Below are 24837 nucleotides of genomic sequence, written 5' to 3'. Positions count from 1 at the left end.
AAGAATTAGAGCTAACTCTAGCTGTTTAGGATGAGTTTCCATAGAACACGGATACAGCTGCAGTGCTTCAGTGTTTCCAGTAGGGGCGCTGTGGTCACTCTATCCGGGTCTGGACCTTTAAAAGTGACGTCACTTTTTTCCCCCTCCACGTTGGCCGCACATGCGCACTGAGCTATGCCACCTGCTGGAAATCAGAGCTGAACAAGGAAGTGCGTGTCAGAGCTCCGAATGGTTGGCTAGCCACAAATTAAATTCATCCCCGCCTGCCTCTAGCCTTCTGCCCATCAACTGCTAACATCACCAGTGGGACGAGATGTTTAAAAAACTCAAGCAGAGGATACACGAGGAGCAGCCAGTCCAGAGAAATGCACAGTCACCCCAGCAGGCCCAGGTTGGTGAATGTGGAGCTAACATGCTAAGCTCGCTTCTGTTTACATTGCTGAGCTGCTGATATCGGGAGCAACTAGTGCTCGTAGAAGTTTGATTTCGCAGTCTAACTTCAGATACTGAATAAATCCCTCTTATGAATACTTATTGGGCTGCCTATCTTGTGTTATTGTTTGTTATTAGCTTTAGCAAAGTCCTTAATCCTTTAGTTTGCTCTATGATGAGTATGGTGCGTTCATGTGATTCCGTAAACAGGGAATCCCTGAGCAGTATCACTATAGTAATTTGTATTTTACTTATTTAATAGTTTGAAGCTGAAACATTAACTATCCCCTGTACTATGGACACCGTGGCAGAATGGGCGGGTCGGAGTTTTGCTGTTTTAACAAGCAGCTGTCAACTGTCCATTCAATGTCAAATGTCTGCCACAATAATGAACGTGTTTGTTTCTTATATAGAGTAGATAGACACGATCTTGTAAATGTGAAGTGGATAATCAGTGAAAACACTGCTGAACATCTTTGTTATAGATGAATGGACATGACTTATGTTGCTCTGCCACCTCCTGAGACACTGCACTGTTGTGAAATACACGCCAACAGAGACTCTCTTTATCCAGTATCATCCACCTGTAAAGTATTAAATCTATAAAGTAAAGAACACAACATAGACACAACAACAATACCTTAAATTAATTAAATAAAGAAATGAGTAAATAAATAATAAAATATAATAGCTGTTTGCCTACACTGACAGTCACATTCCATTGTAATTTAGATATCTCGTGTAAGGTCAATCTGTCTAAGGCAGTAGCCTGCCCTCGACTTGATGTTTTTACACTGTCATAGCAAGTTTTAACCTTCCCATTAAAAAAAATAAATAATAATAATCAAGAATCAAACACACAATCTGCTGAAGTACAGCATTGAGCAGCCTCCTTTTTCTATAAATATGCCAATAACAAAGTCTAATTTACATCAACCTTAACTTTTACATTTTTTTTTTTTTTGCTATATTTTTTGTGTACACGCTTATTGATTAATTGGAATATAAAAATGCATTTCCTCATTATTTCCCCCTGAAATGTTTCAGTATTATTTTTTATAAAAAATGAATGCTAATGTTGAACAATGGAAGCTTAAGTCACTGGTTTTGGATGTTTTTTCTGATTTGTGTAAAGTTAAGTTTTTTTTTTACCAAATCTGCATTAAGTTAATGAATGGTTGATTTTTGCTTTTGTAAAGATTAATATTTTTCATTTGCTCTCTACAATTTATTTAGATTTAATTCAAGCATTAGCTCCTACCAATTTTTACAATAAGGCGTGTTCCTGTCACACAGGACATGACACGATGACTTGCTTGCTTAAAGGGCAATACCATATTGTAATGTAAACACCTGCAAACCTGTTTTAAAAGATGTTGGATGTAAAAGTGCCTGTTTGATTTATTTTATGATTGAAGAGGCCTAGATGTTTGCTAAAAGTAGCTATACCATAACTCAGATTTTTTAAAGTACACCAAGGCATTTACTTTATTGTGTTTAAAGCAATTTGTTTTATTGTTCTCTTATATTAGTGCGGATCTACAAAACAATTATATGTGGGCGATCAGGGTACATTTCCAAGGGGAACAAGACAGACTTAAAACACAAAACAAACACTTAGCAGAGTGAGAAAAAACATTTTACATTTGTTAATGTTGTTGTAATTGAGTATTTTACTGGTTATATTGTTTATGTATGTAATGGTATTACATATCTGTTTTCCAGGTGGGCAGTGGAGGTCGACGAGGAAGCCTAACACCACCGTTTCCTTATGATGGCAGTCCTTCTGCCAGCGACAGAGAGGTGAGCAGTTAGTTTGCTTAAACTCTAGCCTGATTACGTTCTCTCCCCAGCTTGTGTTTCAGTTTGTGGCCCACCGTAATGTTGCAGCTATTCAAAAATAATGGCTTGTGTTTTGTTGTGCTTCAAGTTCCCTTTGTAACATGCAGTGCTGGCTGTGCCGACTGACAGTGAGTACGTGACAAAACGCTGCTATTAGTTTAGAGAGAGTGCAGGCTTTGAATTTGAGGTTTTCTATTTGCACACTTCATATGTGGAACATAATGGCCCCATTTGATCAATTATTCAGATAATTATATTATTAAAAACCTATCAGTGGGACAGCTATTGTAGCCCTGAAGCTGTTGATCCAAGAGGACTTTTCATAAACAATGAGAACAGCATTGGGATGCTGGAGAACAGACCATGTATCAGCATTATAATGAATAATTGATGTTTCTTTCTCTTTGTGCTCTTCCATGTCTGGTGACAGGCCACTGCTTTTTGCCTTAGCAGATATTGGCAAGGACTTCCTTAACTCATTATAGAGACCAGAACAGACGGTGAGAGGTTGACCATGTCATGAAAAATCTAGTTGCCTTGGAGCTCAGAAAAGGATGTTTTGAATCTCATGAATGCAATCCTGTGAAATAAAAACAGATTTTTATCAGTCGCAGTTGGGATTTATCTTAGTAGAAACTGAAAGTTGGTTCTGCCAGAGATTGTCTTGCCCATATTTTCATACTTTTCCCCCTCATCCCTTGGAAGGTCGGATTTCACTTTGTCTAAAGTTCCACTGGTTGCCTTTTGAAACCTGAAACATGTTTTGTCACCTCACAAACTTTTAAATTATCATTTTGACATCTTTTTCAGCCTTAATATGCACTGTAAATATTATTTATATAACTATATTAAAAAAAAAAGACAGAGAAAAAATTTGCTCTAATGGCAGAGATGTCAAACTGTTAATCATGACATTAATGTTGACTGAATGTTTCACTCTTTTCCCATTTTTTTTCTTCAATCTCAGTCTCTCCACTTTTCTCTTCTCTCACTCTATCACAGCCTCTCTCTCACTCCCTCTCTCTCACTCACTCTTTCAACCACAATGTTTCTCCCTCTCTCTCTCTCTCTTTCTCTCTCTCCACCAACCTCTTCTAGGGGGTTTGTTCAGCACACCATTTATTTCACTCTCATGGTGTTATTTTTTTTCTCATTGCTCTCTGTGTCCCTCTCCTGTCCCCACATTTCGTCCCGTAACTGCACTGACGGGGTCAGATGCTGGCCGGGATGATAGCAGAGCCCGCTTTTCTCTCTGAGTATACTATCTTTGCTCTGGACCATTCAAAACGACCCAAATCAGCCCAGGTAGCCGGTGTGGTGAGTTTGTCCTCACTTCCTGCCTCCACCTATGTCTCCTCGTCTTTCTCCTCCTCCTCCTCACCCGATCCTCCTTCTAATCTTTTACACCTTTTTGGGATTTGATAGAGGACTGTGACAGATGTAGGGACAGCTTGTTCCCTGCTTTGTTTTTTTTTGTTCTCCTGTTTGCTTTGGAGTTAGAAACAAGAAGGCATCTTATATGTAGGCTGACCCTGCATCCAATAGGTGGTGTGGTTTACATAGTGGAAGAAGCTTCTGTGTATTCTAACCCAAGTTGTTTTATTGCTCCTCCTTTTTTTAGTTTTCTGTCAAGTGGTTGAATAGTTCCTCCTTGTATTTACTGTAGGTATGATCTTTAGTTGCTTGCAATATTGACCCTTTACACCCTGTTATCCCGCCTGATCTTCAAATCTGTCATTGGTTTCAGATTTCTCTCAATGGTCCTTGAGGATAAGAGAAAACGGAAAAATAAATATAAATTGCTTTCTTTTCAAAAAATGATGCAATTCACACAAACATTGATGATACTGTGCATATATTTTACCCAAATGTTTACATGTCCCAGTATTTATGTTTCATGCCATTAGCAAGTTTAAAAACTGCTTTGCAAATGACTCCCATTTGCCTTCATTTCAAAGAAATACAAGTCTTTTAGAGAAAAAAAAAACTGCCACAAATAACAGTGTTATTGCTAATATTTTGGAAGTTGTCGCAGAAAAATCTGATAGACGTGTGTGCTACTTGTGCACATTAAAGTGCCCTATGTTTTCTTTAGATGACAGTTGTTTTTAGGAGCAGATTTGGAAGTTTTGTCCTTCTGGCTGTACAAGGTAAAGGAAGCTTTCGCAAAGACGATAGTTGGTTGTGTGGCAAATTATTTTAGAACATTTCTTGGCTCACATTTTTCACTGCAGACCTTAATAAGATTTAAAGGGCACCACATTACTTGTGTGCTTACTGTTAATACTTTGGATGTGGTATTGTTTGCTGCCTGCAGGAGATTTACTATAAGAGTTGGTTATAGTCACCTGTTGAGCCCAATCGTGAATCTTAATTAGGGGTGTTGAGAAAAATATTTTTGGCCATATATCGCGATATTACGTTGTGCGATTCTCGGATCGATTCTCAAATGCATCCATATTTATTTATTTTTTAGGAAAGTGTTTTCTACTGCAGGAGACATCGTAACTGCACAAAGAAGTGCGCTGAAACCTGGACATGTTTACCAGCTTCTGTAAAATCTAAAAATAAAGTGCTAACTTTCTGCATTTATTTCTTGTTCTAGGCATATACCTCAGTTAAGTTGCACTAAAGTCATGTTGCAATAAAGTCAAAGGTGGTTTAAAAGCCACAGGCAAATTTCATGTTATTTTAAGTTGTTGGCACATGGCATGTTAAAGTCAATGTTTTGAGTGTAAAATATGCCAATAAAATATATTTTATACAAAATTATCTCATGAAGGTGGACACATTTATAGATTAGTTGTTTCTTAAGCCATATATAAATAAAATGCATAATCGCCTTGTACTTTAATATTGGGATATATCGTATCGTGACTTATGCATTGGGATATGAATTGTATCGCCAGATGCCAGGCAGTACACACCCCTAATCTTAATGTGCCTATAAATATTGTGCCTGCTGCTACTTTTTCAGCTTGTTAACTTTGTAAGTTGGAGGCCTTCATATTTATTTTTCCCCTGCGAGAGGTTTGATGGGCAGCATTTAAACTTTTTTATAAACAGATGCTACGCACTGTTTATTTATGAGTTATTGTCCAGTTTTATGCTTGGCCTGACACATGCAGTCCAGTCGTGGCGAAATTATGCCTTGCAGGGCAGTGAACTTTTAAAAAGTGACTGTTAAGACACATTTACAGGGATTTATCAAGTTTGATCTGGTGTTTTTTATTAGAATCATTATTCATACAAACAAAAGCATTGTCCTCCTTGCTGGTTCTCGGAAATGAACAGGATACAAGGAAAGATATTTTTTGATTTTTCAGTGTGTAGCATACAAGAGTTACTCAGATGAAGGATGAGAAGATGTACTGACTGCTTCTAACAATTCAGCTAAACCAACTAAGCAGCTAAATGTGCTTTTTACTGTACAGCTGCACTAAGAACGACTGGACGTCTTTTATTAAAATATCAACGCTCCTCCTGTTTGTTCTGATCTCACGGCTGCTCTGTTGTGTATCGTCCTAACCCCTTTTTGTTCATTGTGCTGTAGAGATGCCTTCTTTTGTGTATTTAACCCATCTGTTTTATTCCAAGTTGCATGAGGGTACCCACTGCCCCTGCATTGCTCCCAGCAATACTAATATTGCTCCCTCCAGAGTAATCAGAGAGAGCCATGCTGGGTGTTGATAACTAACTGGCTCAGGAGAAACTCGTGGCTCCGTCTTCCTTTTTTTTTTTTCTCATTATGGTTTATCTTCCAATAGAGCGCCACTAAAGGCCCGGAGACGTCTCCAAGAGGTAGCATCAACGGAGATGGACGGGCCTCTCCTCAGGTACGTTTGGCTATTTTATTTTCTAAATGTTTCTAAAATTTAGGATTTTGCTCAAAGTGAAAATTACCTTAAAAACATTTGACCAAACTTGTGCCTATTGACATTACTGATTAATCGATGTAAATGACTACTTACACAATAAAAAATGATCTACTTAAATGCAAAACAGTGATGCACAATCATCTGAAACATTACTGTATATAGGGTTTAAATGTATGTTTTCTCAGTCATTTTCTCTTTGAAATGAGCAAACATGGATGTTATGATTCATGAAAAATGGATCACAGGCCTTAATTTTAACACATGTGCATTAGTTATTTGATAAATTAACACTATATATCAGTCCATGCTTTACATCCTAAGAAATGTTTATTCCAGTACAGCTATTATCTACATGTGGAAGTGTTAAAATAAGCCATAATTTTAATGCAGTATTTTCTGGTTCGGCCCAATTGAGGCAAAACTTTGTTTTGTTTGGTCCCTGAACTAAAATGAGTTTGACACTCCTGTTCTAAATGATCTGATTGGTGCTGCTTTCTTTTTGTTTGTTGTGTGTGTGCAGCAGAGAGAGGAGCCCCAGTCATTTGCTCAAAAACTGCAGCTCAAAGTTCCTTCAATGGAGTCATTGATTCGTGGTGGTGCCAGTCGAGCAGAACATTTGTTTCGTTCTCCATCTAAAGAAAGCTTGGTACGGACCTCATCACGAGAATCCCTTACACCTCTTGGAGAAAACGAGTCCCCTGGTGTCTCCACCTATGATCCACCCTCTGATATTGAGAGTGAGGCAGAGGAGCCTCCAGGAAAAGCAGAGTCCATGTCAAAAGAACAACTGTTGCACCGACTCCTCAGAGTGGAGAGGAGCTTGGGAAAGTACAGAGGGAAGTACTCAGAGGTGAGAGACTCAGTATGAACCACTGGTTACATCATATAGGGTTTATTTGGTCATCATCTGTGATTTATGGACATAATTTATTGTTGCACATTTGTGTTTATCTACAGCTGGTCACTGCGTACCGTACTGTACAGAGAGAGAAAGAAAAGACACAGGTGATTACTCAGCTGATGTGTGTTTTTTTTTTTTTTTTTTCATCAATTGATTCATTGGAGCAAAAACATTAAAACTAACTGGTATTATTTTTTTTTCCCCTAAGGCAATTTTAAGTCAAAGTCAAGACAAATCTCTTCGAAGGATAGGGGAGCTTCGAGAGGTGAGACACAAGGTTTTGCGTGATGTTTGGGTTGTAACTTGATAACATCTTAGTTGTAATGAATTTTCAGAGATTGATTGATTTATACGACATCTTTTGTAGGAGCTTCAAATGGACCAACAGGCCAAGAAACATCTTCAGGAGGAGTTTGATGCAGCATTGGAGGAGAAAGACCAGATGATCTCTGTTCTACAAACACAGGTGAGGGTGCTAGCAGCAAGGGCATGTTTTTAAACTATGCAGACTTTCACTTGATTGTGGCTTTTTGTAATTTTGTTAATCCATAAGATTTTAATGAAGTGGGGAAAAAAAGAAATAAGTTTCCTGTCAGTGACAGATCTGACTGTTTTTTTTTTAAAAATTGCTGAATAATTATTTTGTTTTAGGACAATCCACTGAAAAAGAATAAACTTATTCCCTGCATGTTGCTGGGATTTGTTTAGAAAAAGCATTATTTCATGTTAATGTAAAACTGATGCAAATAAATTATTGAACAAACAAAATAAATATTTGATATATTAAATAGTCTAAGAAACATTTTTTTTTTCTTTGAAGGTTTCTCTGCTGAAGAAACGAGCGAAGGGAGACGATGTGCTTCAACCTGAAGGTGACGTCCCTCAAGAAAAGATCTCCGAGGACGCTGCTTCTGTCCCACAGAGTCCTTCAAAAATGCAAACATTTGAAGGTATTGGGTTTTAAATTGAAATGATGATAATTTTCTTTCATTATGAAATTTTTAAAACACAAAACTTGTAGTCGCATCTTTAACCAGAACTTTATTCTCTGGTCAGGAGAGGGCAATGGTGATCCAGCCAAGCTCATGGAGGCTCTGCAAAAGAGAGTGACAAGACAGGAAAACCTTCTGCAGAAGTGCAAAGAAGTGATACGAACGCACAAGGAACGTTCTGCTCTGCTGAGCAGTGAAAATGAAACTTTGCATGAGCAACTGCAGGAGCGACTACAGGAGCTAGAGAAGATAAAGGTGCCTATGCTGTATTTCACATCTAAGTTACTGAAGTGAGGCAGGACTTCAAATGTATTATAAATGCTTTTTTTTTGTTTTGTTTTGTTTTTTTTCAAGTTACACAATTTTGTTTTGTAACTTTTTATGCGTCATATAAACAATATGCACCCAGAGCAATTTTCCGGTTTGGGATTGTAATTATAAAAATCATTATTTTAGCTCCGCTGAATTAAGTGCTTTGTTTTTTGTAATTATAATTTTTTTTCATAATCTAAACTGGACTGTTTATGCTCCCTTGATAATGGGAGTTTTTTTCTGTGTGGTAGATTGAACTGAGACATCAAATATCCAAATTCTCTGGCTGATTGCCAGAAAGGGGGCTTCGTGACATGTCAGCTTGACACTGTTTAACATTTTGGTTATCTGACTTTTAAACATTTTACTTTTCCTGTGGAATGTTTGTTCATTATTTTTAATAGTATGCAACAACAAAGTGGGTTCTTTACATTTACCAGTTGGTATTGGACAGAATGTGGTGACAGTGTAGATTCACTCGTCTTTATTAACTAACTGAGCTAAATTCCTTTCATTTGTTTGCTGATCTTGTGTTACAGAGAATATAGTTTTAGTCAAACGTGCCAAAATTTAGACAAAGCGATGTTTGTTTTGCTGCATGATTGTTCTCTTTATATCACTGACTGATTGGTGAATAAATGATCTTGTCTTTGTGTAATCTGACCATGATACACTGTACAAAGCCATACAAAAATGTTTGATTATTATCAACAAGGAATTTTTCAATTTGTATAACTGTCTTATTTTTGCTTAAAGGAGCTCCACACTAATGAAAAGACCAAGCTTATTAATCAGCTTCGTGATGCCAAAAACCACATTGAGCAGCTGGAGCAGGACAAGGTGGGTAATAAGCTGCCTAGAAATCTTTGTTGAAGGTTTTGCTAGTCCTTATTTACTAAGCTTTTAAGGCAAGAGGCCAGACACCTTGAAGTTCCATAATATTATTCATCTTAAACTTTAATCTTAGCTCTTTTTGATGTGACTACAGTTCTTGAGATGTCTTTGTGAAATTTGGAAACAATTGTTATGTTGAAAATATTCAAATGAATAAGACTGAAGTAGGGATTTGAAATGATGTTTTTTAAACTTTTCTGTGCTTGTTTTTGATGATATATATATAACACTGTTTGATAGGGAATGGTCATCGCTGAAACCAAGCGGCAAATGCATGAGACGCTCGAAATGAAAGAGGAAGAAATTGCACAACTTCGTTCCCGCCTCCAACAAGTTACCACACAGATAGAGGATTTACAGGAACAGAAAGAAAAAAGTGAAAAGTCAGGTGAGTCAAAATCACTTACTACGGAACTGGTAAGTTTCCTTAAAAGTTTTAAGTGTTACCATTTCTGTATACCAGCCTTTGAAGAGCTTGAAAGAGCTCTGGGTGTCGCTCAGAGGGCGGAGGAGGCCCGAAAACAGCTGCAGGGTCAGCTGGAAGAGCAAGTAAGACAGGTGGAAAAGGCCAGTGATGAAGAGAGGAAGACTCTGCAGCAGGAACTCACAAATGTCAAACAGGAGGTCGTTGCCATCATGAAGGTCAGAAAATGCCCTAATGATTTAATATTTATGTATATTACAATTAATAATAATGATGATAATAGTGAAAAAGAAAAAAACAGCAGCTAAGTTAATTAATTTGTCACATGGGGAGGGGTCAGTTATTTAAAGTTAAACTGTAATATTGATTTTTGTCAGCAGAAATCATTTTCAAGGAAAAACGCAAAGCCTTTTGGGCTTTTAAACAATAATGTAACATACCATGGCAATAAAAAGCTATAAAAGGGATGATATGTTTGATTGCACTAGAAATCATCAGAGGAAAAAGTAGCTCATTTGGAGATGCTACACAGTGAAGCTATGCTCGCTAAAGATGAAGAAATGACAGCCAGCATCAACAAAGCTGTGGTGGGTGACGCATTATATTGTAAATTTGACTTTTTAACATAGCCTGAATCATTGATATTTAAAATAAAGTAGTTTAAAATTGTATTTTATGGTCATATCTAAATGTTATGTCTTTAGGAGCAGTGCAAAGAAGAGTTGGCGCTATTAGCCAAGGAACGGGAGCAGCAGGTATCTTTAGCACTGGAGGATGCAGAGTTACAGAAAACGGCAATAAAGACCGAAGCTGACAATAAGTTAAAAGAGATACAGCTGGAGCTCGAATTGACAAGAACAGTGAGTATAGTATTTTAAATCTTTATCATGGCACTGATTGTGATGTGTTGGAGCTGTAATTTACTCTAAGAGTAGAATATTTGGAGCAAAGAAATATTTTATCATTGGAATTGTCAAGAACCAAAGACTGGTTCTTATCAGTGATATTGGGTAACCACTATGTAACCTAATTACATTCTGTTTGAAGAATCTTAGGATATTATCAGTATGTTACTGTAGCTGTTTTCAAGGACAGTGAAACCATTATTCATGTCAACACAAAGGAATAATCTAACTATGTACATGCATGTGGTTGCAGAGGATACTAGAGCTTGAGAGCTCTGTGGACAAGGTCTCACAAGATGAATCGAGCCCGTCCAAAGAACTTTCCAGCCAGCTGGAGGAGCTGAAGAAAAAACACCGACAGCAGATTTCAGAGTTGGAAGAAAAGCATCAGGAGCAGCTGGAAAAGCACAAGGTCACCCTGACCCAGCAGCAAGATGCTGTTCTACAGGAGCTTGAGGTAAAACACAGAGCTGAAATGGAGGCTCTCTTGAAAGAGAAGGAGCTGGAGTTTCAGGCACATGTCATTGACATGAGTCAGAAAACTATGGAAAAATTGGATGCAAAGCAGGCAGAGCTTGAGGCACTTTCAGCTGAGCTTTCAGATGCGTTGAAGTGCAAACAGCAGCTGGAAGAGACGCTGCTGAGTGCAGAAAAAGCTCATGGCATAGCCCAACGGGAGAATGAGAAAAAGCTTCATGATTTGGAGTTACAACATGGTGTAGAACTTGCAAATATCAAAGAGCAGAATGAGCAGTCAGTTGGGGGTGTTGAAAAAACCCTCAAAGAAGAACTAAATGCATTGAATATTGTTCTAAGGGAAAAGGAAAAAGAGATTACACAACTTGCCTTCAAAGAAAAAGCACTGCATTGTATGGAGCAAAATTTAGAAATGAAGACTAAGGAATATGAGGCTTTGCAAGAAAGTTTTTTACTGTCCCAGCAAGAAGCAAGTAGCCTAAAGGAGTCTAATGAACATTTAAACAAGATTGCACAGGAGATTGATCATTATAAGAAAGACATGGCTGCTTTGGAGCAGCAGCTCGAAGTCGTAAAGACTGACTGTCAACAAAAAGAGAAGTCCCTTCAAGAACTAGAGCACCAAGTACAAGAAACTAAACGGGAGCTGTTGGAGAGGGAGAAATCTCTAAATGAAGAACTTAACATTAAGGTTGAAGAGCAAACTCTTCTCCAGAAAGAGCTGAAGAATAAGACTGCTTTTGAGGCAGAGTTGAAAAACGCTAAAGCTGAGATTGAAGCTAAGCTTAAATCACAGGAATCTAAAATGGAAAAGTGGAAACAGAAAGCCAAAGAAATGCAAGAGAAATTTAAGTCAAAGCTTCAGCAGAGTGAAGAGAACATGAAGAAAGAACTCGCAAAGAAGGACAAAGAGCTTCAAGAGAAGGAGCAACAAGTGCAAGAAAAAATAGTTGAGATGGCCCAGAATAGTTCCCAAGGCCTCAGCAATGCTGTGTCAGAGCTGCAGTCTAACCATATGGAAGAGCTGGAGAAACTATATGCTGCCCATAAGCATGTGATGGAGGAGTTGGAGTCCCGTTGGCATGAGAAGCTTGGACACCAGGAGGAAGAACTAATGGAGAAACATTCACTTTCACTGCAGGAGAAATGTCAGGAACTGGAGGAAATGTCTCAGCAGCTCAGCAGAAGCAGAATGGAGAATGAACAAGTGTTGTCTGAAATAAATGATTTGAAGGAGGGCCTGGCAATCAGAGAGACCACCGTCCAGAAGCTTCAAGAAGAGCTGAATGAAGCAGCGCTTAAGCTGGAGAACTTGTCTCAAGGCGAAGCGCTGCTGAAAGAGCAAATTGAGTCAGCAGAGAGGAACCTTAACCAGGCTCTGAATGAGAGAAACTCCCTGCAGGACAAGCTGAACACAACCAAGGAGAAAAGCAAAGAGAAGCTCTCATCTTTGTCTAATAAACTAGAAGAAACGGAAAGACTGTTAAAGACATTGCAGCAGTCCAGATGTCAGGAAAGTGAGGACATGAAGTGTATGATTGATGAAACCTCTGTGCAGTTAAAAGCCAAGGAAGCTGACTTAAAGCAGCAATTAATCACGATCAGCAATCAATTAGCGCTGTGCTGTACAGAGATTCAGTCTAAAATGGAGAGTGGATCCAATGACCTTGAACAGAAGGTGCAGTGTCGGGTGAACGAGCTTAGAGATCGACTGCTCTGCAGTCAGAAAAAAATAGGGCTCCTTAAAAACATCCTTCTTTCTAAAGGAGAGAGAATTTGCACTTTAGAGGAGACTCTCCAGCAGCAGACAGAGGAGAAAACACGTCTATGCATTTCATTAGAAGAGGTGACTGCTCAGGTAAATGTTCATTTGGAACATATTAAAGCCTTAACACAGGAGAAGGAGAATCATTGTCAATCCTTCAGTGAACAACATCAGAAAATTGAGGAACTGATTGAAATGAACAGAATTGCATCAGAGAGTGTTAAATCAAATGAGGTGCATATCGCCAACTTAGAAAACATCATCAGTGACTTAAAAAATCAGCTGTCAGGTAGCATCACTGAAAAGGAGGAAGCCATAAATATACTGAATCAGCAGTACGTAGAAGAAAGACAAAGGGCAGCTGCTGAAACAAAGGAGGCCGTTAAGAGATTGGAGCAGGAGCGAGAGTTGGCTCTGGAGCAAGCGGAGGTTCTCAGGAATAGCCTCTCTGAGAAAGAGCTCAAATCCACGAAGATTATTTCATCTCTGCAGGCTCAACTTGTAGAGCTAGAAAGGGATCTCTATGAAAAGAATGAAGCTCTGCAAAGGCTTACCACATGTGTTGACAATCAGTCCATCAGCAAGTCTGAGATGGACCAGGTGTTAAGTGAGAAGGAGCAGAAAGTCAGTGGACTTACATCTGAGCTTGAAACTTGCCTGAGTCGCATCAGTGACCTTCATGAACAGCTAGCCTTAAAGACAAAGGAGTGTGAACAGCTCACATCTGACCTCAAACAACAACACAGCATCAGGGAGAGTGAGAAGAGTGCATTAGAGCAGCTACAGATGCAAAGTGCTCAAAATGGCAATCTGGAGCAGGAAATGGCAGAAAAACTACACTTACTAGAAGAAGACAACCAGAAGTATAAACACACACTTGAAAGTCAAAGAGAGGAATTTGAAAGGATGAGAGATGAGATTAAGAGCAAAGAGGAGAACTTGAAGGAAACGGAAGAGAGGATCAATGCAGAGAGCGCGCGGAAAGTGTCTGAACTGAAAAAGAAAGCTGAACAGAAAATCAGTCAGATTAGAAAACAGCTCGCATCCCAACTGGAAGAAAAAGAGCATGCCATTCAGACTCTTCAGACTAGTTTGGAGGACATCAAGAGCAATGAAACTTCTGGCAACCACCACATAGAAACGCTAGAAGAGAAAAACAAGTCGCTCGAGGGAGCACTAGTGAAGCTACAGGATGAACAGAAGATCCAACTTGAGCAGATGGTAAATAATGAGAGGCTTGAGAGGGAAAAAGCTTTAGACGATCTAAAAGCCATGTATGAAAACCAACTGATCTCCTGTCAGAGAAATGCAGAGCAACAAAGGGAGCTTAAGGAATCTGAATCAGCCATTGAATATGAAGCAAAACTGAAAGCATTGGAACAGCAAAATGAAAACCTATTGAGAGAAATAAATCATTTAAAAGAGGAAATAAGTGAGAAGAACATCCAGCTTGTGCGACATCAGACCACAATGAACCAGGCTCAGGGTCCGTCAGAAGCTGTGGTAGAGAATGTTGTCAGCTGTAACAACATGCAGCAAACAAAGACAGAGCTGGAAAACGACACAGAAAACCACAGTACCAGACAAGAGCAGGAGGATGCTGATACTTTAAAGTCTCTGAAGAGAGAACTTGTTCAGATGAAAAACGACAAGGAGAAGATCCACAAAGATTTCACCAGACTCCAGAAAGACATGCGTGTCCTAAGAAAGGAACATCAACAGGAACTGGAGTACATGAAGAAAGAGTTGTTAGAGGATAACGAGAAAAAGCTCAAGTAAGTGATATAGTTTTTTTATATTTAGTCTCTAATTACTGTGCTGTCTGTATTAATTAAGGGGGTTTTCTCCTCTGTTTCACAGACTCGAATTGGAGGATCTCCAAATTAGGCACAACTCGGCAATGAAGCAGATAATGAGAGAGGTCAACACACAAGTGGCTTTGAAAGAGAATGAGCTTGATGCAACAGTGAAAGAGACTATCGGTGAGGCAGAGTAAAGTAAATCCCTACTTAACAAGTTAAATGAACACGACTTAAATGCTTACAGCCTGAACTAAGTAGACTTCCTTTGTCGTGGTCCATTTCTTTTAGTGTGTAGCCTGAGTGAATGTTTAAAAAACGGTTGCCTTGAATAACTTAAACTCCCCTGTTTTCACAAGACTAGGCTGAAATAATGAAGGTTCATTTTCGTGTGGGGAAATTGGGTCTGATTAATACTGAGTCTTCTTAGAGTTGTTTGAAATGGTATTTTTTTTGTGTTGCCAATGACTTTCTTCTTTTATTTTCCCCCAACACAGTTAAAGCTCAGGCTGTGGAAGAAGAGCTCATCAATAGCCACCATGAAGAAGTCAATGAGCTGAAGAAGGTCATCTCTCAGAAGGAAGAGGAATTGCACAGAACAGTTCAGAAGTATGAAGAGGTTTTACAGGTACGCGAGAGATTTTTGTTTCTAATTGATCTCACTAGAAAAGATCACACAGTGGCCTCCTTTACTCTATAGTTTGTGGCTACTTTCTCATACAGTAATTGGAAGCAGAAGGACTAATGACCCTTATTGTAGCAATAACTAACATCTTTGTAATTGGTTGGTAAACTACATTTTTCCTGTAGAATTTTTAGAATATAAATATTAATTTATCTATTTAATATTCAGTTTGCAATTGACCAGTGGCTTCTCTTATACAGAACTCCCACCTTAATTAAAAATTAGTATTACAAGGTAAGGCAACTTTATTTGCCTGTAACATATATATTATCAGTTAAACCTTTATGTATCCATTTTATTCTGAAAGACTGAGGAAGGAAATTAGACATTATGAAAAATCCCTTTCTAGTGTAACCAGAACCAAGAACTGGGACAAAGAGTTGATGGAAATGGCTTTGCAGTTGATGATTAACTGTATATAAGTAAAGGTATATTAATGACAGCCAAAGATTTGGGGGAAATGGTGCAATAATTGTACTGTCTTGGGATGCGAAGAGCAACTGTTTTCTATTTTTTGGTTCCTCCAGAGTCGAGAGGAGGAAATGGGAGACCGAGTGTGGCAAGTTCAGAAACAGCTAGAAGAGTTACAGTCAAAGAGCCAAAGCTCTTCTGAGGTACAAACCTTTCTGATCCAAACCACATTATTTCTTCAGGCATGATGCGTTGTGAATAAAGTAACAGCTGATGGTGCATTTAATACATATGGACTTTGATGCATAAGGAGATTGTCAGACCTTTAGCTGTCACAGCCCATATATGTAACACATAGCCCAGTATACAATTAATGTCAAAAAGGTGAATTCAGACTCGCTATGTAAAGTCTCATTGGCTTTGTTTTTTACTTGTTTGATAGTTAAGAATTTGTTCTAAGGGCTGAGGGACGTTTACTGACATGCTTTGCTCTGGTCATCATCTACTTCCAGTAATGTGGTGACACACTATTGCTCGCCAGATACTGTGAAGCTCATTTGAATTGCTCAGGAATGCTGTGCTTGCAAAATGCAGATTACAAGGCCTCAGCACTGCTTCTGCTTCAAGCCCTTTTCTTAATGCTTTTATACTTTGAGATTTTTGGCTTTGGTTTTGTGCCACAGCAGCAGTTATACATTAGAAGCCCAGGAGAGGAACCAGGTTGAAAGAAAGCACTCCAGAAATGATTTAGTCAGGTGCTGTTCCCCGTGTTCATTCTTCTTCTTATACACAAATCCCTTCACATACAAATGCAAAGAATTATGCTGCTCCATGTGCTGCATGTTTCCCAGGTGAGGTAATAACTTTATGGGTGGATTGTAGGGCTTCATGCCCAGTGGTCTTTCCCTACTTTGGGCCTCATGAGTAATTTTTCAGACAGACAGTGAGTCAGTGTGTCTGTCCATGTAAAAAAATAAAATCAACTTGGTCTTGACGTACGGCCCCTTTTTTATTAATTGATTCCCCTAAATCACAGGATGAGTCATGTAACGTTTCAATATCCTCTTCCTTCCTTCAAAATTTTGCTGAAATTTTCTAAAAACGAAGAAGAATGGATGTGCTTGGGCAGAAGATCTTTTGGTTTTTTTAAATCCACATTTACAGATGGCAGAGGATGTTTTCAATGGTAAAGTAATGGAAATAATAAGAAACCTCCAAAAATACTGCCTGCCTTTAGCTCCCCAGTGAATGTTGTACTATAATTAAAACCAAAATGTTGGCAATGAAGAAGAGCCAGATAACAATTACTCATCAGAATGTAGTAGTTCACCCCGAGGCTGCCTGTCAGAGGATCAGTCTAGACTAAATCACCTCTGTCTATTAAATAAACGTCCTGAGCCTAGCACTCCCACTTACGTCAGGACTGTTACTTGTCCTAAAATAAAATAAATATTGAGTTAACATATTCAAACAATGTGCACATATTTCTATATAATCTGAGTGCAGATGGCAGAAAACTGTTCTTTAAAGCTGGTTGCAGTAGTTGTGTTGGAATGATTGTTTTAACCCTCCTATTATCCTCAAATATCTTTAACATATTTTATCCTTGGGGTCAATCTGACCCCAGGGATATTTGCCTCCTGAAAATTATTTTTAGAAAACTTTTGACCTTTTTGTGTCAGGCACGCTTTTTGTTGAATACATGAATAATCCCCTTGATATTGAAACCTTCACCTGTTCTCTAGCACCACCATCAGTGCAAACTTTCAAATTAGAATCGCGGTAATTTATTTTGAATAGTTTTCATCCAAATCTTCATTAATGACCTTAACATTAACGAACACAAGAGTATGAACCCTACTGATTGTGGTGTGGTGATGACCTTTCCTGCAACGCCACCATCAAGCCAAACTTTCAATTTTAGAGTTGGTGTACACCGCTAAAACAGCTTGGAGTGAAATTGACCCCAGAGGGACACCAATACCAATATTTGAAAAAATATCATCATGATAATCGTATGCTTAATCAATTGTACCTATCAAGTTAGGAAAAGTCATGAATTATGAAACAATAAAAAAATTAAACTTATTTTTTTGAATGATGAACAATCAATCATTGATGAACAAGGATAATAGGAGGGTTGAAGTGAATTTAGTTTAAAAACATTCCCACAAACTGTCAAAGATTTTTAACACATTGTCATTTCTCTCTCCAACTTTTTAGACACCGATAACCAAAGAAGATTTACAGGTGTTGTATTTCTACATGTTTAGTGTTTCACATCAGTTTTTTAGCACCATGATTCATAATCGTGTCTCACCACATTTCTATTTTGTGCCCACCACAGGCTCAGTTGGCTGAGAAGACGACGTTGCTCAGCGAGGCTCGTCTCAAAGAGCAGGGCTTTGTGGAGAGAGTGAGTGTCCGACCCCCATGCGCACAAACCCAAACCATAAAGCCGTCGCAGTGATTCCCAGGATTTTGTGGCCTCCAGCGAGAGCTGCATCTGCCCTCCTACTGCATCAACTCAATTACAGCACACATCTGTTTACATTTGGTTTAACCCCATAAACAATCGCACAAAAACACCTCCCACAGTGTTCTCACACACATTGTCATTCCCACAATGCACAACAAAATGCTTACAGCCCAATCAGCAATTACAATATTTCACAGAATTAACATCGTATCTATGTTTTTTCTTTGCATGCTTGTCTCTTCGCACCAGATTCATTCACTCGAGGACAAGATTAAATTTCTGCACCGAGGCACTGTTGTAACTCATCTGGGGAGCACGTACAAAGGTAATGTTCGCACCACAACCATTTGTTCTGCTCCATGATCCAATTTCCTCTCAGACCCAAAGAACAAGCACAAGAAAGATGGCATTTGTAACATTTTAACATAGTCCAGTGTAATGGGAGAGTGGACCTAAATAGCCAGTATATGATGGGTCATTTAACCTTTACATACAGTAAAGTAGTAACAGACACTCTAAATGTGAACATGGGATTATAAGCTTTGCATTAATAGATACAGAGTATTTCCTGGCAGTAGAGGATGTGAAGGATTACAAACAAGTTGGATTTTGACCAACTGTATTGAATGGGAATGATTTTGGAAAATGTAAAGTTACACAATAAGAATTCATTTTAAAAGCTGTAGGGTGTGGAGTGTTTGGGGAAGAAAAAAGCGTTTTCACATTTGATTTAAAGCAGCAGCTTATATGAGCTCCATATTTTTCTACTTGATCCTCTGTTTGTGCCAGTCATGTTTTAAGGACATTTTCATAGAAACATGCAAACTTTTATTAGACTAGCTGCATGATTTTGAGCCCACAATTCATCAAGAAGCTGACCTCTGTACAACGGAGCCCTAACAAAAGCTGTAAATCAATGATGATAATCAATAAATTGGTAAATCGACATTTGTCAAAACTGTACAAACAATCAAACTTAGATGATAGACATCCTTTAACGTCATTTCCTTTAGATAATGCAAACTTTTTTTTAAATACTAAATCTGAATGTGATCATTTTCTTGCTCGTCTATGGATGTCTGATGCTCTAAGCAGGAAGGACATCCGTGGTCTCTCCCTATTATCTCTTTGAATGATAAAAAATGTATCGATAGACTCCCATTGTCACACTGAATCCAATGTTAAAGTAAAAGATTTTCATTGTTCTCTCAGAGCTGGTAATTCCTGCCTGTGGTATTGGAACACGCCTCATTTAATGGATCGGAAACAAAGTGTGTTGTTGATTTGAGTACAATGTGGGGAAAACCTATCCAAACTTTTTTTCCATGTGTCAGTATTTTAGTTTTCTGATGACGGGAGCTGCTATGAATACATATTCAAACCTGTTGGTTAAAGTGTAACCAGATTATCTGTTAATCAATGCATCAATTTAGATTAATAGCACTGCCCAAAGCGTGTGTGAGAGAGGGTTTTAAGAGATTGAGAGCCTGTTGGAGTAATAAAGAGAAGCTGCTGTCAGAAAGGGGGACAAAGGTGAAGAAGCCATCTTGGCTTTTAATGTCTTTTACAGATTTTGGACTTAATGTTTACTGTGAAGCACCAAACCCTCCTGAATATTCCTATCAGTTCTCCTTTTTTATTCAGCCACTTCCTCCAGTCTACATCTCTCATTAGTTGGACTATCTTTGTGAAACTGATTTGTCCGAGTGAATAAACCATACACAGCTCTCTGTGTGCGTGAGAGAGAGAAGCTGTGATCATTGGGATCATGGCCTCAGCTGAGGCAGGACAGGAGCAGGATTTATTGGTGACCTGTTGCAGTATGCTAGAGATCAAAGAGATGTTTGCACCTCTTCATCCTGTCTTCTACTTTAATCAATGTTTTTTCTGAATGTTAATGAGACATTTAGTGAGAGTTTATTCATCAGATTTATTTAAAAAAAACAAACACTATAGATACTGATCATATAAATTGTTTTTAAAGAAGATAATTAGGTTAGAAACTAGGGATGTCCCGATACAACTTTTTTTTATTGATCCAATATCATACATACTTTTTTTAATTTTTAATTTTTTTTCTCTCTTTAATAAAAAAAAAAAAAAAAATACTTATTTTGTAGTGTGGAATGTTCGAAAAGTCTTGATCAAGTGATGTTACTAGTCAGCAACAGTAGGTACGAGAATAACTGACTCATTTATTATTAACCAATTGGTTACATAATTTTTAACCTTCAACATAATATCTACACTATTCTACAATTGAATAAAATAAATAAAAAAATGAAATGTGGGAAGAATTAAAAAATTGGAAAATCTGGAAATTTGAATCCGATATTCATTTTCAGGCTAATATGGGACCGATATATCCGATATCAATATCGGATCGGAACACCTCTTTTAGAAACCATAATCTGCATAAATCACATATGATGCAGTTTAAAGGGTTAATCAACTAGCGATATGTCTTTGGTTGAAAACAGAGTAGTTCACACTCAATCCCATAATTGTTGTTTTTTTTTATAAGGGTCAAGGTGTTACAGCTTTAGGCAGCAATTTGAATGTTCATTATCAGACTCTCATGGTAATAAAGTGCTCATGCTGAGCCACGCCATATTTCTTGGACGAATTAATTTGAAGGAAGCTCTGTGTTTTGTTACTGACACAAGCTCACGCCAACATGCTCAGTGTCCTTAAACGCAATAAACACTCCACAAACTAATCATAAACAACATTGTTTTGAGGAGCATGGTGCGATCTGAATCTCAGTGGCCTTTTTAAATAGGTTCTCATATTATAATGGGGAAGTTTTCGGAGGAACATTCTCTCTTGCTTTTAGCAGACGGAACAAGCAGGACTGATTTGAGACTCTCACAAACACTGCTGTAAAGGGACCTGTGGGTCTAATGTTTAACGGTCCATAACGGTCACTGTGTCTTCATGAGGGTCTTTTTTTTCTTCTTTTCTTGCTCTTACAGATCCAGTGTTTAAAGGCTCGGATGCTCTGTCAGAAGCCACTGAGATGGAGTATCTCAGGAAGGTCCTGTTTGAATACATGATGGGACGGGAGACCAAAGTATGCTTTTATTTCTCACAGATTTTATTTTGAAAATGTGATTTTTGTAAGTTTTATTAGGTATTTTTCTAGGGTTGCAATAAATATAGTATTTTTTTTATTAAAGTAGTTTTTTCTAACTGTTTGCAGATAGATGATTTTATTCTGAGCGCTGGTGGTTCTTTTTGTTTGATTAGAATATATTTATATATCTGAAATGGGATGAGGAACAATTGAATAGATTTTTGGGGATGATCCGGATTGATATCCTTAATCTGGATCAGTTTTAAAAATTGACAAATCCTTATTTCTCATTATTGGAAATTTCAAAAATTCATGTCTCAGTTCATAAGAGCTTCAAGACATTTGACTCTGACATGTAGGGTTGTTTACTCTATTGCCCCACTGAGACCACATCCGGATTGTGGATTTCCTCTTGATTATTAAAATAATGGGGGTGCCCAAACATTTGGACCTTCTGTATCTCAACATTAGGTAACAATGCAATATGGGTGCTATAACATGGTGGAGGTCTGACCTCCGAGTGCTTTTCAGTTTCCTTCATGTATATTGTGTGCAATTCACCCAAAACACAAAGCTTTCATTTCTTTAACTGTGTTGTGTGAGTTAGTTCTGTAGTTGGATGGTTGGCTCAACACTTTGCACTACATAAAGCTGGTGTTTTACACCATCACTATTACCTCACTTTGAATCATTTAAACTTTATTTTTTGGCTCTTACACCAATGTCAAACTAGCTCTACACTTAGGAAGAGGCCAGTATTTATCTCTTTTCAGTCGGCCGCTCCACAGCTACTGGACAAGTGATTGACACCATGAGGGCATGGTTAGGATTCTGACTGAAAACTAACTAACCGGAATAAGAAGTTAATCTGAATGTCCTTCTAAACATCATTGTATTGATAGTCAATACAATACAAGCGAAAGTAGTTGTAGATATTTCTACTGATGGGCTACTCTTTTTACTTCCACATACTGTAAGTCATGTTGTGTCCAGTCCTCTTTGCTACAATTAGCAGTGATCACCCTAATTAGCATTGCTGTTCACAGGATCCTAAAATCTGCCAACACTGGGGCTTTATTGTGCCATTGCAGACCTCCCCTGTGTGGAGGATGTCCCCCAGGCTCCCTGTTAGCACAGATCTGGCGTAATGCTGCGATGCAGTTTAAAGACATGCTGGACTTGTTTAGTGTTGGTGGAGCTGTTGGGTTTCCTGCACAGTGGCCCTGTTTCTGATTATCCTCTGTTTTTATGGAGAACCTCGTGCCCCCTGGTAGATCGGCCTTGACTTGATTAAACCAACAATGTTTCATTTAGTTTTTCTTTTTTTTTTATATATATATCTTTAGTCAATAATTGGCACAGAACAAGCGGAGCGTGATTCGTACATATTGTTGTTATTGTATTTGAGCAATAAGTTGAATATAAATTTGAGGTTTGCTCCTCGTTTCCTAACAATATGTTGGTAATTTGTTTCATTGAATTTTTTCCGTCCTTCATCTGCAGACAATGGCCAAAGTGATAACCTCCATGCTCAAGTTTCCTCCTGACCAGGCACAAATAGTTTTGGACAAAGAGGAAACAAAAACAATAGTAAGCATGTATTTATTTATTCATTCTTATTAATAAAATAAAATGTAACTTGTGCGTCGTCTGAACACATTTCTCGTACGTCTCTCCTCAGCATTGGTTACGATGAGCACGTGTGTGTATGAGTGTGTGTTGGGTGCTTCTGGATTAAAATCTGCTGCTGCTGAAAGGAAGGACTTCATGGATTTGATCGAACCGTCCTCTCTGTGTTTCCTGTTGTTTTATCAGCGTCGGTGTGTGTGTGTGTGTGTGTGTGTACAAGTTTGTGAGGACAAACTGGGTCATATCTGTGTGTGTGAACATAAAGTGATGAGGGAGAATAAAAGTATTTGTCTGAATGGTATCTTCCATAAACTGTTTTGCTTTGAAATTAAGTTAATTAATTTAAAAATTTTAGACAAATGGTAATGGTTTTGCTTTTGTTTTAGATTGTGTTTATACTGATTGGTTTGTGCAATAATAATGATATATCAACACTACATATGGATTTATGATCAGCTTTCTTCTCCATTGTCTCATTAAAGCTGTAAAGGACCCTTTAACTGTGCACTGCACCATGTTATTATGTATTGGTGATTGGACCTTTTCTATGCTATATATTTTCACTATGACAGTAACCCAAGGAGATAAAACTGTAAATTGTATTATCGTTAAATTGTTCTATAGGGCACCTGATGACTTGCTATACATTTTGAGACTAACAGAATAAATCCTATTTACAAAATACAGCTGCTCATTGTTCACTGCTTTCTTTCTTGCATCAAATATGACCTTTTTTTTTGTCACATTTACCCTGTATTATGCTGTTTGTTTGGGGTAAAAACTGGGCAAGTTGCCCTTCTTTTGCAGGGTTAACACACACACACAGAGATAATGATATTCACACTGGCACATTATTTTTGATCATATTATTTGAGCTCTCCTGTTTTGTTTTACATTAATACTGAATAATTCCAGTAAATAACTTATTCTGGTGTCCAGGTCCAAGTCACTGACATTGTGTTGTGCCCTCTTAAGTGATAAGGAGAACTTCCTAACTTCATTCACAGTTCACATCTGATTAGATTTAAAGCATTATCCAAATATTTATACCAACTTGCTTGTATTTACAAAAACAGAAGGAAAAAAAACAACGCGTATTTATTTTACTGTTGCAGGCCAACTCTGTTCATTTGACCCGTCCATGACGACAAACTGTGTGTCAAGCTCAAGGCCAGTCAGTCAATCCCATGGAATCTTTCCCATCTGATAGGATTTTTTGCATTGAAGAGCAATTTTGCAATTACTTTCATATGCTTCATAAAAAAAATATCTAGTCATTGTTTTCATATTAATGTGTTTGTATAAAAAGTACTGCCTATAACCGCTATACAAATTTAAAACACCTCCAAAAATAATTGCTTTGCGTCACCAACTCTTCAGGCTAGTTCAGTGCTTCCCATCCTCTGGGATCATGACACCATTTTTATATCACAAATTTCTGGAGACCACAATTATTATTTTCATCAAGTTTGTTAAACGAGCAAACTGGGGGTTTTTTTTATACCATATGTTTTCTTTTTTTTTTTCTTTCTTTTATTTATTCTGCATTTTATTTGAGAAAGTGAAAGTATAGTTATTTTAAAATTGTGTGCCATGTTTTAATTTGAAAAAGAATAAAACTTTTTCAGAAATATATGTTTTATTCAGTAATTACACATTCCAAGCGACCTCAAGGTTGAAAAACTCTGCACTTTGTGAGAATACCCAATTTACCAGTTTTTCATATAAATGGTTGCAAACTAATCGTTAATATGTTTTATTCATGCTACACTTTAATTGTGTCTTTCATCAGTAATAAACCAAGTCATTGATTGTTTCTGGGAAATTATTTATTATTTCGTGTCTTGAAATTCACCAGTTTGACCATCATCATCGTTTTATTCTAATCTGAACTATTGCTGTTCCATTAGTAACAGTAGGGGGCAGCATTAAGCCC

General features: G+C 37.9%; 1 protein-coding gene across 4 annotated transcripts; it reads left to right on the top strand.

Annotated features, from left to right (window-relative positions):
• Positions 1-151: 151 nt before the first annotated feature.
• Positions 152-23585, top strand: golga4 (golgin A4). 4 transcript variants are annotated; one of them, XM_028468809.1, is made up of 25 exons: positions 152-391; positions 2158-2235; positions 3490-3591; positions 6042-6110; positions 6676-7002; positions 7110-7157; positions 7262-7318; positions 7421-7519; positions 7874-8003; positions 8110-8300; positions 9114-9197; positions 9492-9639; positions 9715-9893; positions 10164-10262; positions 10380-10535; positions 10834-14597; positions 14683-14804; positions 15119-15249; positions 15834-15920; positions 17941-17967; positions 18065-18133; positions 18446-18521; positions 21172-21269; positions 22776-22862; positions 22954-23585. In XM_028468809.1, exons 1-25 carry the CDS (start codon positions 314-316, stop codon positions 22966-22968), a joined length of 6321 nt encoding a protein of 2106 aa, XP_028324610.1. In that variant the 5' UTR covers positions 152-313; the 3' UTR covers positions 22969-23585. The 4 variants fall into 4 exon arrangements, with proteins under 4 accessions (XP_028324610.1, XP_028324609.1, XP_028324612.1 ...); XM_028468808.1 differs by having other exon boundaries at positions 6673-7002; XM_028468811.1 differs by lacking the exon at positions 3490-3591.
• The last annotated feature ends 1252 nt before the right edge of the window (positions 23586-24837 follow it).

The sequence above is a fragment of the Gouania willdenowi genome, chromosome 15 (genome assembly GCF_900634775.1).
Source record: "Gouania willdenowi chromosome 15, fGouWil2.1, whole genome shotgun sequence".
Taxonomy (NCBI): Eukaryota; Metazoa; Chordata; class Actinopteri; order Blenniiformes; family Gobiesocidae; genus Gouania; species Gouania willdenowi.
Note: the sequence above shows the minus strand (reverse complement) of the source record. Positions and strands in the feature narration are given on the sequence as shown.

Coding starts and splice junctions, on each gene's coding strand:
- golga4 (XM_028468808.1), top strand. CDS start 314: ATGTTTAAAAAACTCAAGCAGAGGATACACGAGGAGCAGCCAGTCCAG. Junction 3,592..6,041: donor CAGCCCAGGTAGCCGGTGTG/GTGAGTTTGTCC, acceptor ATCTTCCAATAG/AGCGCCACTAAAGGCCCGGA. Junction 21,270..22,775: donor TGATGGGACGGGAGACCAAA/GTATGCTTTTAT, acceptor CTTCATCTGCAG/ACAATGGCCAAAGTGATAAC.